The sequence below is a fragment of the Lissotriton helveticus genome, chromosome 3_1 (genome assembly GCF_964261635.1).
Source record: "Lissotriton helveticus chromosome 3_1, aLisHel1.1, whole genome shotgun sequence".
In the NCBI taxonomy this organism is placed as follows: domain Eukaryota; kingdom Metazoa; phylum Chordata; class Amphibia; order Caudata; family Salamandridae; genus Lissotriton; species Lissotriton helveticus.
Genome location: NC_136061.1, coordinates 806,621,811 through 806,636,508, shown reverse-complemented (window position 1 = coordinate 806,636,508; position 14,698 = coordinate 806,621,811). Strand labels below are relative to the sequence as shown.

The following is a 14,698-nucleotide window of genomic DNA, read 5'->3' as shown; positions in this document are numbered from 1 at the left end:
TCCTACACTGTGGAAAAATAAAATGGGCAGCTTTCACTCACCAGAGTTTATAAAACAACTTTTATAGGGATCCTGCTTATTGTTACATGGCCCTCAACTCCTGGAACACCTAGAGGAGATCCTGGGGGACCTACAATCTAAAAGGTAGATTATCACTTTTAAAGTGCTCATACCACCACAGTTGAGTTTGCAGTGAATTTTACATTTAAAAGCATTGCTGTACTACAGGGCAGGCTCTCAGCAGTGCACATATGCAAGTGTCACAAAGGCTGCTGGCCTCTAAACTGCCATGCCCTATTATATACGGGGCACTTATAGGTAGATTTTAACCCCTGGCCCTATTATCTACCAGGGACATATAAGGTAGGTCATGCCAACTATAAGTGTACCTCAATGTATGTGCTTAGCATAGCACTGGCCCTGGGTCTAACTACGGAGTCAGCTACCACCAGTTCCATTCAGCACAAAGAAAATGGGGTGACTTTCTAACAGCTTACCAAAGTATGGTGCTTAAAAAATGTGGTTCAAACCTTTAACTCCGGTATTTCTTAAATGAATTGTCATTTGGTAGGGCAGTTACAAATACCCCTGACATCCTGTGGTATTTGAGAATCTCCGTGTGATTGCTCTGCATCTGTGGCTTAGGTAGCTGAAGTGATGTAAGGAGCACTTAGGGGCACAGTCACCATGCTATTTTGTGAGAAAATGGCAAATAATTTTTTTATGTTTAAAGGCTGTATTGCTTAAAACAAACATGGTAGATAAGCTTTAGAATAAGTCAATACAAACACATACATTAGGTCATAACTATTAACCATTGGACTCGACTTAATGCAATATTGCAAATAAATCATAAATATGTACAGAGTCTAATTCATATACTAAATGAATATAAAAGCATGGAAGCACGACCTCAGTTACAAAGTAATTACTTTTTACATTTTTGGGCTATAAAGAAGGAAAAGAGTGAGAAAAACAGTAGGGGATACAGGGAAAAAACTAGATACATCTAACAATTAAGCTGTTAATATTTTACAACAATGACAACTAAGTCTGATAAACGCTGGGGGACAATTTACAAAGAGTTCATGCAAATCAGTGCAGCAAGTAATGTTGCTGTGCTGCGTTTCATACACTTTAGAGAGCCCAACTGTGTTATATCTTCTAATAGGTGGTGCAGATCAGCTCTCTTCCTGCACTGCCACACTTTCAGCAGCCATGTGCCAGCGCAGGCTCCTCTGCCCAATACAGCAAGGATGTCTGTGAAGTGGCCAGCATATGTTTTGTGCAGTAAGTGGTCCATTTCTACTATGCTTTAAGGCATTTTCCTCTTTTTGTGCGTACTGTAGAATGGAGCACCTATTTCTCCTCGTTTTGGTTGCCTCAAAGAGGGACTAGATTTTGGCTCCATTCCCTCTCTACAAATCTTTGTAGATAGAGATTTGTGTTAAAACCCAACTGGTGGGTGCATGGAAATGTCCTCGCACCACCCATGCAATGCCCTGTTGAAGCAAAGTAACACAAGGAAGCCCATTCCTCTGCTTTGCGTTACTTTGGATTAAAATCCAACACAAATCGGGATCTGCATTGGATTGTAAATCCCACCAGTGGACTTTGTTTCAGGCAGTGTTAAAAAGCTAACGCAGCCCTTGAAAATCTTCATCAAAATTTCCTGGAAACAGTTGAGCATGGAGTGGCACTAGTCGAGTTATACAGAGTGCATGTAAATAATTATAAACACTGTCAGTCATGTGGGTTACTACCACTGCCACAAATAATGCTAATGAAATTGAGAAAACAGAGTAGCTACCCTGTAGAGTCAGGATATGTGGTCAGAGACACGATTCTTTCTCTGTGTAGAACCACTTTCTGCGTGGTGCTCGCCTCATATTTTCATAATCCAGTAAACTCGCTGGCTGCTAGCGATGTTACCTATCCCTGGTTTTCCTACTGACAAATACATTCTGCATATCAGGGCATATTCCACATTACCTAGTTGATTTAAGTACCTCATGACAACATAGTGCGTTGCTATGTGAAAAACATCTAGTGCAAATGAGTAGCATACGGTTATAAATGGTCTTACATTCTTCAACCTAAGTAGTGTTCAATCTTTTAAACCTTGCCATGGCAATTAGGCCCTGTTGAATATGTCCCTCTCAGACAGAGTAAGGAAGAAGGCACAAACGTTCTTTTGTAGTAGACACTGTGCTGCTTTATATCCAATTAATGTATTTCTTCATGCAAATATTTGGATGGTCAGTGAGTGCAGAGCATATTAACTTTCTAGATAGGCCGAGCAAGACTGTTTTTTTGCCATTACCTATACCTCTCTGGAGAACAACTTACTTCCGAATGGCTTGCCTCTATTGTCACTGGCCAACTACCCCATTCTGTAGAGCATGTATTTTAAGGGAAAGCTATGTATGTGGATAATTTGCTTTTAGACACAACATGGAAGCCACCTGGATGTACAGTGTTCTTTTTAATGTACTTTATTAAGACGTTGCTTGTTGTCCATCTTTCTGACTCCAACAAGAGCAGGGGAGGATACATGTTTCTCAGATATATATGTTTCTCAGTCTGGCAAGAAGACAGGTACAAGGGGTCCTGGGCAGTGCTTGATTTGAACTGATGGTTGCAAGTGGGGCCACAAGCACTCATTTTTATGGACCAGCACGTATCGTTCCTCATCAGACATTAACGAGAGCAAAAGAGGGTAAAACAAACACAGAGGAAGCAAGGAAAATAGGAAAATGCAAGAGTGAGATAAAGGAGGCAGGGTAAATCTTGTAATGAATTATGATGCATGCATTGGAATCAAGAGTACGCATCTGATGTGCCGACTTTTAATATTACCGGCCACAGGACTCTGAGAAGAGCTCTGGGCATGAATGGGTTCTTGCCTTGCCTTGTTCCTCATTCCAATCATTCATTCAGTTCTAATGGTAATGCCATTTTGCCATATTCGGCTATCAGCCTGGAGGTTGAAACTATGGTCTGTTAAAGATGCGTCTTTTCTTGTCCATCTCCCTTTCTATTCAGACCTCTAGGAGAGAGTTGACTAGGAAGTCTTACACTCACCACTGGGGTTCTTTTAATAATTGGTGTATGGTGAAATGATTCTCCTCCTTGGAATGTCCTCCATAGGTGAGACTAGATTTTCTTCAGGAGGGTTTCAGTAAAACATTTTCGCTTTCCACATTGAGACTTCAATTGTCTGCCATCAGAGGTTTTAGATCTCCCTGGGGTAATCTGGAACCTATTGATTTCTTGTTTGGTTGACGTTTTGGGGAATTTTCACTGATTATGCTAAAGGTGAAGATGTTTTTTCCTCCATGGGATTTACCTTTGGTCCTCTCTTTCCTTCAGGGTCCTGCCTTTTAACCATTGGAGGAATCCTCAACCACATTTTTGTCTCTTAAGGTTTTTTTTCTAAGTGGCTATAACTTCAGCCAGGAGACTAGGAGAGTTGAGTTCTCTCCAGTACCACTATCCTTATTTGAAGATGTTTGAGGATAGGGTGATTTTGTATTTGGGTGCAGATTTTCTTTCTAAGGTTAAGACTCAGTTTTAGAAACATCAAGACACAGTACTGCCTTTCCTCTTGGGTGTGATTTTCTCTGACCCTTCAGTGGTTTCTTTGGATGTAGTAAGGGCTTTTACTATCAATTTGAGGAGGTCTTCTGTTTTTCGGAAGTCAGATTCCTGGTTCATTCATTTTGATCATGCTAATAGAGGTAGTAAGCTTTCAAAATCCACTCTGGCTAGATGGATCAAAACTGTTTTCTCTTTGGCTTACAAACATGCAGTTTCCTAAGCATGTTCAATCTCATTCAACAAGAGTCATGGTGGCGTCTTTGACTGAGTGGGCTGGGATTTCAGTGGCAGTCATTTGTGCAGCCGCAACCTGGGCTTCTCCATCCACTTTTATCTCTCACTACAGAATCAATAATCTCAGGGCTCTCAGTCTCATTTTGATTCTGGTGTCCTTTCTAAGGCTGGTTTCCGGATCTCTTTATAAGCGAGTTGGTCCTAGGTTTAACTAGGGTTTATGTGTGCTATGTCCAGAATTTGGGCATTTGTAGGGGTGGTATTTGTTTGCAATAAAATCGGCTTCACTCCTGGATGTATTTGTTTCTTCATTCTTGCCATTTGTGTTGTGATAAGAAGGCCCTTGCTTGGGTATATATGTATTATGTAAGTACTGGGATGAGGAAGAGGATGAGGAGGTATCGCTCAGATTACTTACCAGTAATCTTTATTACTCTGATTCTCTTTTTCTCGTCCCAGTAATTACAACACACCCTCCATCCTTAAAACCTGGCCTTCTTATTTCGGTGGCAATAAGAGTTGCTTAGGTATGGCTTAGGAAGTGCAATAGGATAAGGTGAAATTTATGGGAGAAGCTTGGGTTTGGTTCAATAAAAAGGGAACACAGTTTAAGAGATTATGCCTGAATGGGAAACATGAGGTAAAAACTCACTATGTATGTCCTATGATGAGGAAGAGAGAATTGGAGTAACGAAGATTACTGGTAAGTAATCCAAGCAACTGGTCACATTCCGCAACACATACTATCCCCTATTTCTGTTACCAAGTCAGCTACATACCACTTAATGCATTTACCCACCAACTGCATAGATAGCTGGAAAATGTAGCAGATTTCTCATAGGCATGTTCACTTCATTTAACAAATCAAGAATAAAAAATAAACAATTAGTAGTGTGTAACAGTTTGGTCCACAAGATTTCCTAAAATATTACTGCATTTTAAAACAACCATTTTCCAGTGTATGAACAACAATGGATTGTTAATTTCTGTTATTGTGCAATTTTTTTTTAACTTACTCTTCTCTGCAAACGATCAATAATTATCTGATTGGATGAATGCGTTAAATTCAGAAGTGCCAAGCAAAGTGTTGTTGAATTCACATTGCCCTGTGGAGGCAATAGACAGAAAGTTTAATGCATTAAAGTATTGTGACAACTTTCTATACATGATTCATGGTGTTCGGCATATTTGCCAGTTTCTGTACAACTGCCTGCACAGAAAGACTGAATGCTGCATTAGTCCTGCCTAAAACCACGTTGTCATTACATTCATTTCACAAGATGAGTTTAAATACCAAGGTAGTGCAATCCATTCATATTTAAAATCACACAGACCTCTTCGACAGATGACTTTAAAAAATAGCTACTTTTTCCCGCAATACTCTGTAGCAGATTTAACCAACTTCGGCAAATGAAATATGTGCTTGTATGCGTGCATGGGTGTTTGTGTGTGCGCGCGTATGTGCGTATGTGAGTGTGTGCATGTGTCTGTACATGTGTCTGTACATACTTGATGATCCTCAGATTTACTGTTTACTCCTTTTGTATCAAAATCTTAAAATGATACAGATGCATTACTTTAGTGGCAAACATTTGGATTGTCAGCATGAAAAAATACATATAAAACTAAACACTCCGCTCCCGCCTCCCAGCTGCGCCTCCCTCCCTATCCCCCTCTTAAGGAGGCAGCGCAGTGGTGTAGGACCGACCTCTGACCCTGTTCGCAGGCAGGTCGCTCCCCATGCCACCACATGGCTGCCAGCTGCCTCGGGCCTGCTCCCTGCTGCCCGCCTGTTTTGTCGCCATTTCCCGCTCCTTCCCGCCACTGCGCTCCTGCGGCCCCGCTCCCCTGCTCCCCATTGGCCACCCAGCTCCCGCCTCCCAGCTGCTCCTCCCTCCCTATCCCCCTCTTATGGAGGCTGCGCAGCGGACACGCGCAGGGGGGGAGGCGCTGGTGTGCGTAAAGGCGCGCCAAAGGCAAGCCTGTCTGCGCCCATCCACGCCTGGACCGCGCCCAGTGCCAGAACCCCTGGACCCCACGAACGGATATATGACGTTAAAACGCATATTTTTACAACGCATACCGTTACAACGGGACTTTTACAACGCAAATACTATTACAACGCATGTATTTACAATGCATTTTTTTACAACGCAGGTACCTTTACAACGCATACCATTACAACGTAAGTATTGGTAAGTATATATTTTTTTTTAATTGTATATTATTTAAAATTAATATAATGTAATGTAATTGTATTTAATTTAATTTAATTTAATTTAATTTCATTTAATTAATTTAATTTAAATTTAATTTTATTTTATTTTTACCCTGTACCCCTTTACCCAAAAACCCAAAACTGACCCTGAACCCTAAAAATACCCCTTTACCCAAAAACTGAAAACTGACCCTGAACCCTAAAAATACCCCTTTACCCAAAAACTGAAAACTGACCCTGAACCCTAAAAATACCCCTTTACCCAAAAACCCAAAACTGACCCTGAACCCTAAAAATACCCCTTTACCCAAAAACCCAAAACTGACCCTAAACCCTAAAAATACCCCTTTACCCAAAAACTGAAAACTGACCCTAAACCCTAAAAATACCCCTTTACCCAAAAACTGAAAACTGACCCTGAACCCTAAAAATACCCCTTTATCCAAAAACTGAAAACTGACCCTGAACCCTAAAAATACCCCTTTACCAAAAAACTGAAAACTGACCCTGAACCCTAAAAATACCCCTTTACCCAAAAACTGAAAACTGACCCTGAACCCTAAAAATACCCCTTTACCCAAAAACCCAAAACTGACCCTGAACCCTAAAAATACCCCTTTACCCAAAAACTGAAAACTGACCCTGAACCCTAAAAATACCCCTTTACCCAAAAACTGAAAACTGACCCTGAACCCTAAAAATACCCCTTTACCCAAAAACCCAAAACTGACCCTGAACCCTAAAAATACCCCTTTACCCAAAAACCCAAAACTGACCCTGAACCCTAAAAATACCCCTTTACCCAAAAACCCAAAACTGACCCTGAACCCTAAAAATACCCCTTTAAAAAAAACCTAACATATAACATTTTAAATATAATTATATACTTACCAATACTTACGTTGTAATGGTATGCGTTGTAAAAGTACCTGCGTTGTAAAAACATGCGTTGTAAATAAATGCGTTGTAATAGTATTTGCGTTGTAAAAGTTCCGTTGTAATGGTAGTGCGTTGTAAAAAATGCGTTGTAATGGGTGTATACCCCACGAACGCCACAACACCAGACTCCGCTACGACGTCTGCACCCTCCACGCACTCAACACCGGCCGAAACCACACCTGCTTCCAAGCCGCCCCGAAACGGACTCACAGACCTTTCTCCTGCCACACCTGCAGCTTCACCTGCAACAGAACCACTAAACCTCCAAGGACTGGACCCAAATACCTCCGCTGCATACTCCTCAACACCCGCTCCACACGCAAACACGCCATCGAGCTCTGGGATCTGCTTGACGCCTCCGCCCCAGACATGGCCTTCCTTACCAAGACCTGGTGGAACGACTCCTCGGCGCCCGACTTCGCCATAGCCATCCCGGATGGCTACAAGATCACCCGCAGGGATTGCGTCAACGGAACCAGAGGAGGAATAGCCATCATCCACAAGTCCACCCTCAAAGTCGCCACCCATGCAGATGACACCCTCAACACCGACGAACATCTGCACTTCCGGATCCACACGACCCCAACACCACCCTCAGAGGAACACTCACCTACAGACCCCTGGACCCCGAGCTCAATTCAGCGACTCCATCGCCGACCTCGCCTCCACGGACTACATCCTCTTCGGGAACCTGAATTTCCACCTCGAGAACAACAACAACGCCAACTCCGCCACCTTGATCAACAACCTCGCCAACCTCGGCCTCAGACAACTTGTCACCGCACCCACCCACGCCGCTGGCCACACGCTGGACCCCGTCTTCTCCACAGGCACCCACGTCGCCTTCGGCCACACCCCCGAACTCCACTGGACCAACCACCGCTGCATCCATTTCACCTTCAATAAACCAACCACGCACCACCGCACCCAACAGCTACCTCGCCGCTGCTAGAGCAAAGTCACCGAAGACCAGCTGATCACCACCCTCGCCCAAAACCCACCCACCGACCCCACCAACCCAGACACCGCAGCTCGCAACCTCAGACAGTGGATCGACGATTGCGCCAACACCCTCGCTCCACTGAAGAAACCCTCCAACAACCACGCTAGCAAGAGAGACACCTGGGTCACCGATGAGCTGCAGACCTCCAAACGCGCATGCCGGCAACTGGAGAAGATATGGCTCCACGAACGCACACCGGACAACCACAAGGACGCCACCCGCAGACATCACCACCTCATCAAATTAGCCAAGAGATCCTCCTTCAAAGACCGCTTGGTTAACAACGCACAGGAGAGCAAAGAGCTCTTCAGCATCGTAAAGAAACTCTCCAACCACAGTGCCAACACCAACGACAAACCGCCCTCACAAGAACTGTGCAACTCACTAGCCATCTTCTTCCATGGCAAGATCGCTGACATCCATGACAGCTTCAACACCATGACCGCCACGACTACGCCAGCCCACACCTCCCCTGTGCACACCACCAGTGCCAACCACCTGACCTCCTGGTCCAACGTCAACGACGTCGAGACACGCAAGGTCATGAACTCCATCCACTCAGACTCTCCATCAGAGCCATGCCCACACCACGTATTCAACAAAGCAGACGCTGCCATCACACCCCAACTACGGAAGGTCATCAACATCTCCTTCGAAACAGCGACATTACCGGAAAGCTGGAAACACGCCGAAATCAACGCCCTCCTCAAGAAGCCCAAGGCTGACCCCATTGTCCTCAAGAAATTCCGGCCCATCTCCCTGCTCCCGTTCCCGGTGAAGGTCATCGAGAAAATTGTCAACATGCAACTGGCCCGCCATCTGGAAGACAACAACATCTTGGACCCGTCCCAGTCTGGGTTCAGACGAATCCACAGCACCGAGACAGCCCTCATTGCCGCCACAGACGACATCAGGTGCCAACTAGACAATGGCAAAACATCAGCCCTCATCCTCCTGGACCTGTCAGCCGCCTTCGACACGGTTTGCCATCGCACTCTAAAGACACGCCTCCTAGAAGCCGGAATACAAGAGAAGGCCCTTGACTGGACCACGTCCTTCGTCTCCGGCAAAACCCAGAGCGTCCGCCTCCCGCCCTTCTGATCCGAGGCCACCGACATCATCTGCGGCGTCCCCCAGGGCTCATCCCTCAGCCCGACGCAGTTCAACATCTATATGCCCCCCCCTCGCACAAGTGGCCCACCATCACGACCTCAACATCATCTCCTACGCCACGACACCCAGCTCATCCTCTCCCTCACCAAGGACCCACACACCGCCAAAACCAACCTCCACGAGGGAATGAAGGCCGTCACCGACTGGATGAGGGACAGCCGTCTGAAGCTGAAGCTGAACTCGGACAAGACAGACGACTCAGCCTGGGACGACTCCTGGTGGCCGACCACACTGGGAACAGCACCGACACCCACTGACCATGCACGCAACCCAGGATTCATCCTCAACTCCTCCCTCTCCATGTCCAAACAGGTCAACGCCGTCTCCTCCTCCTGCTACAATACCCTCCGCATGCTCCGCAGGATCTACAAGTGGATCCCGACTGAAACAAGAAGAACGGTGACACAGGCCCTCTTCAGCAGCAGACTGGACTACGGCAACGACCACTATGCAGGAATCCCAGCCAAACACCTACGACGACTACAATGCATCCAAAACGCCTCCGCCCGACTGATCGTAAACTTCCCCTGCTGCAGCCACGTCATCCCCCACCTGAGAGACCTACACTGGCTCCCCGTCGACAAGAGGATCACCTTCAAGCTCCTCACCATGCACACAAAGCACCCCACAACGCCGGACCAGCCTACCTGAACAGCAGACTCAGCTTCTACACCCCCACCCACCTGCTCCACTCGGCCAGCCTCGCCCTCGCCGCTGTTCCCCGCATCCAACAAACAACCTCCGGTGGCAGATCCTTCTCCTACCTCGTCGCCAAGACCTGGAACACCCTCCCTACCCACCTCCGGCAGACCCAAGACCTACTCACCTTCAGAAGACTCCTCAAGACCTGGCTCTTCGAGCAGTAGCGGCACCTCCTCCCCTCAGCGCCTTGAGACCCTCAAGGGTAAGTAGCGTGCTTTACAAGTACTCTGATTGATTGTTTTATTGATATGGGTACAATATACCACTGTTAAAAGCATGTTATATAAAAATTATGTACAGGTTCTTGCAATTCACCAATGGTAATTTTATTCGTATGAATACTAGGATAGTCTAAGCACTATAATGATAATTTAATATACTATAAGCACACAATATTAAATATGGGGCATCTGGTTTAATGTATGTTTAAAAGACCAATGGATGATCACACCACTGAATCATTAAGAAAGGTAGCTGCGAGTGCTAGAATGTTCAAACTATAATACACTACTGACACTTGGCTTTAGTGGAGCCTCCGAGGAATCTTATTGCCCAGAGGTTGTGAGCTTGAAAGATGTTGAGGACAGCAGGCTTGTCCTTCTCATCTTGCTGCTCACTATGGCCCATGCATAGCTTGGAGAGCCAAGATGACAGATGCCTGATACCTTGGCTACACGCCAGTTCCCAATAATCTGTAAGTCATTGGCTCTACTGGGGGCCATCTGAGCCTGCGGATGACTCCTACTGAGAGGGCGACCAGGAAGAGACCGCCACTGGCTCTACACATCAAGCAGAGCATGACAGAACATCGCAGTCTCAGGGGGCCTTCCACCGTGGGCTGAGCCACCGCTAACCTCACCCTCAGACCTACTTGCAGCTTTGGACTCTGCTGTCTGCTGAGTTGTGAGGCCACCACAGGTGGGAACAGACCACTGTTCTCCCACCCGCCCCTCACAGTAGCATCACTGCAAATCTGTGTTTTCAGTGGTCCCCTTCACTAAAGGTGTAAATGATTGGAGAGGAACAACCCTTAGCTCCATACCCCTAGAGGGGTGACGCAGCTGGCCTTGTGGTGTTTGGGGGCCTCACATCATGGAATGTGCCAATTCTGCCTTCACCTTTGAGGCTGATCATGTCCCGGACCTCATCGGCTGCTGTGTTGGGCCACTGTTGGCAGCAGGGCCGAACTACTGCTACTCTGCCTGCCTTGCTGTGGCAGCACTGCTGGGGCGTCACCACCATCCCCCCCCCCCATCAGTAACGTGATGGTGACCTTGGCCTGCATACAGGAGGGCTGGCTTGTGCCGGGAGATCAACTTCCAGCCAGATCACCCTTACAGTTACTGGCAGATGAACTTGTTATACCCTACCCTGCAACTGATCATCACAGTTAGCGGAGATGTATTGTGATTGGACCCGGCCATTGGCACGGCCTGAATAAGACTCTCTGGGACATTTTTTATGTTTCTGCTGGCCCCCCACCTTGGAACTCGGGGGCTATCTAACATTGAACAGCAGCCTCAGCCTACACTGTCAGTGTGGGCCTCTCGAGGCGGCAAGCTGCATGTTCCAGGCCCAAAAGCAGTCTACGAGCCCACCATCCCTGGGGTAAGACTTCCATAGGATACAGGTGAGTGGAATTCTGGCCACTTTGGTGGCGGTGTTCCATCAAGGCTGAGCCCAGCCATGGACTGCCTAATTGCACTTGTGGAGAAAGGGATTGCCCTCCCTACCTCCACTTATCTGCTTTGGGCCTGACCCGGGAAGCACCCCTTACATCGGATACATCGCATCGCGCTGACATTGCAACGCGGCGATTACATCGTGGCGGTCATCACATCGCATGTCATCAGGACGCATGCAAGTGCATCGCATTTACATTTACATCGCATGCAAGTGCATCGCATTTGCTAACGATGACATCTTGACAGCATTCAACTAAAGCGCGTTGCCTTTAATGTGTTTATGACAATGACATCGTGACAGCGAGCACAATTATTGAAGTAGCGCATATTCAACTAAAGCGCGTTGCCTTTACTGTGTTTATGACAATTTACATTAAATGGGAAGCAGCGCACAATGTTTATTTACGTCATAAAATGGAAATTGTGTTTCTTTAACTAAACAAGCAAAGCAGCGCAAACGATGACATCGTGACATTATTGAAGTATTGCAATATGCGAGCACATGACAATTTACATAAAATGGGAAGCAGCGCATATGCAAGCACAATTCGAATTTGGAAGTATGTTTATAAAGCAGCGAATTGTACATTAGCGCATATGCGACTTCAACTAAAGCACGTTGCCTTTACTGTGTTTATGACAATTTACATAAGATGGGAAGCGCATATGCGAGCACAATGTTTTTTTAAGTATTTAAGTCATAAAATGGGAATTGTGTTTCTTTGACACTGTGTTTATGACAATTTACATAAAATGGGAAGCAGCGCATATGCGAGCATTATTTAAGTACTAACATGGGAATGAAAATGGGAATTTAAAATTGAATTAAAAACGCAATATAAAGCAGCCAAACATCAGCGTCAATCACTGCAACAACATGTAGTCTGACGGAAACATAGAGAGACTTTGGTGCTGTCAGACAAGGTTCAAACCTCCTACCATCCACTCATAGCAAGAGCATAGATATTTTATAATTAATCCGCTGTAGTCTTAAAACCACGTGTGATGGGCCTTCAGTTTTAAGCATAGCGCATATGCGACTTCAACTAAAGCACGTTGCCTTTACTGTGTTTATGACAATTTACATAAGATGGGAAGCGCATATGCGAGCACAATGTTTATTTAAGTATTTAAGTCATAAAATGGGAATTGTGTTTCTTTGACACTGTGTTTATGACAATTTACATAAAATGGGAAGCAGCGCATATGCGAGCATTATTTAAGTAGTAAAATGGGAATGAAAATGGGAATTTAAAATTGAATTAAAAACGCAATATAAAGCAGCGAAACATCAGCGTCAATCACTGCAACAACATGTAGTCTGACGGAAACATAGACAGACTTTGGTGCTGTCAGACAAGGTTCAAACCTCCTACCATCCACTCATAGCAAGAGCATAGATATTTTATAATTAATCCGCTGTAGTCTTAAAACCACGTGTGATGGGCCTTCAGTTTGAAGCATATTATGCAATGGGATTAGTACTGGTGGCTCCTCGGGGAAGCTAGGGGTAGTCATCTTAAAGTCCTGTCTTAGCCATAGGTACATAATGATCTCAAGGGGAGTGGAGTTATTTTCAGTGAAAAATTCTTCCCTAATTTGGAATCTCCGCTCCACATACAGAGCCCACCAGGTGCGCAGATTGTGGCGTTATAGCATACGACGGCATTACGCTTCATGCGTTACCCGAAGATTGTATTGGTATTTCAATGGCAAGGCCGGTGAATACACCATAAGGTGGCTGTAGCTTTTTTGCAATGCTTTTTCAGGCCTCATTCGTACAAACAATGGTTGATTCCCTCCCTACAGCTGTCTGTCGTTCCTTCCTGAGAAAACCAGAAAGTGGCACAGGTGCCATGTACCCCAGGTCCACTGCCAGGTGTGGCAAGAAGGGATGAGGATTGTACCAATATGTTGCGTAATGTTATTGGCACTTAAATAATATAGTTCTGGCTCCAGAGGGTTTTTTGAGGGTATCCCACTTGCTTCTGGTTGCTTGCCCCCACAAGCCAGATGTATCAGTTGGGTACTCAGGCTCTTAAAGAACTGGCGTCTTGGGGTATGTGGTATGTTTATGTGATGCCTGGCTAAGTAGGCCAAGAGATCTCTTCTCTTGCGCAGAGCTTTCAGCCCTGTACGTTCCATGTCACCAAATTCAGGCCCGTCTGTTGCCTGTTACCTTTCATCTGTTCACGATCTACTAATGAAAGCTGGGTCCTTGCCCATCCAGGGGCTGGTTTTCCTTGGTCTGAGTGTGTATCTCAATTCAAATGCTGCTCTACTCGGTGTTCATTGTGAAGCTTGTTGCCCCTTACATCGGCTTCCCCAACATGCAATGTACTATTCATCCCGCCCTCCCTCTCCCTCTAACGGTCCAAAATGCCTAAGTAACAAACAAGCAGCTTGGTACGGCAAGATTAAGGGTACTCCGATCTCCTCCATGTTTGATTGCTGTACTGCCATGTCTACTCGAGAGTTGGGAGTTTCAACATTTTTAATATTAGTGAGATTGCTGCATTTGGAATAGAAAAGTATAACCCAGATTAAAACATAATGCTTTCGGAGGAGCAAAACAGTTGCCCTGTCCATGTTCTTAGGTGAGAGAATTCCTGCTGGGGCATGACACCAAGGGGGCATAGCTGAACCTCCTCCCAGCTGTAGCTACATGGGTGGAGGGTGTCCAGGACATGCGGGAAGCACCCCTTACATCGCGTTGTCATGTCGCGCGATGTAATGTCGCCGATGTGATGCGCGATCCTAGGCCACGGCCGCATTTGCGTCGCAACGACGTGCGATGACAAAATGGGCAATGTAAGTGGCATTGCGATGTATTGGCCGCGATGCGAACGGCCGCGAGGAGTTTTAATACGATGGATCATCATACAACCAAGCCTGACCCTTGCCACGGCACGGTCTGTTGCACTACACTTGTTCCCACCCTGGGAGGACACCAGAAGACACTGACTGTTGTGTTCTGGCTCCTTCTTCGCCTCATCAACCATTGTGACTGGTTACTCAGGTCCATAACATGGGGACCATAAACATCATTGGGCTATTTGTGTTCCAGAATAGTATAATATTTGTCCGTAATCAGGCTCACTCACGACATTACACTCATCACCCCCTGCCACAGTCGGAAAGCCC

The 14,698-nt window shown here is 45.9% G+C and overlaps 1 protein-coding gene across 1 annotated transcript in view; it reads right to left on the bottom strand.

Annotated features, from left to right (window-relative positions):
* The window catches only part of OTOG (otogelin), a 1,048,712-nt gene that overhangs the window by 325,009 nt on the left and 709,005 nt on the right, over positions 1 to 14,698 (bottom strand). Inside the window, exon 38 of the mRNA XM_078682941.1 lies at positions 4,851 to 4,940. Within this exon, the coding sequence (XP_078539067.1) occupies positions 4,851 to 4,940 (90 nt within the window). The remainder of the gene's footprint in view (positions 1 to 4,850; positions 4,941 to 14,698) is intronic.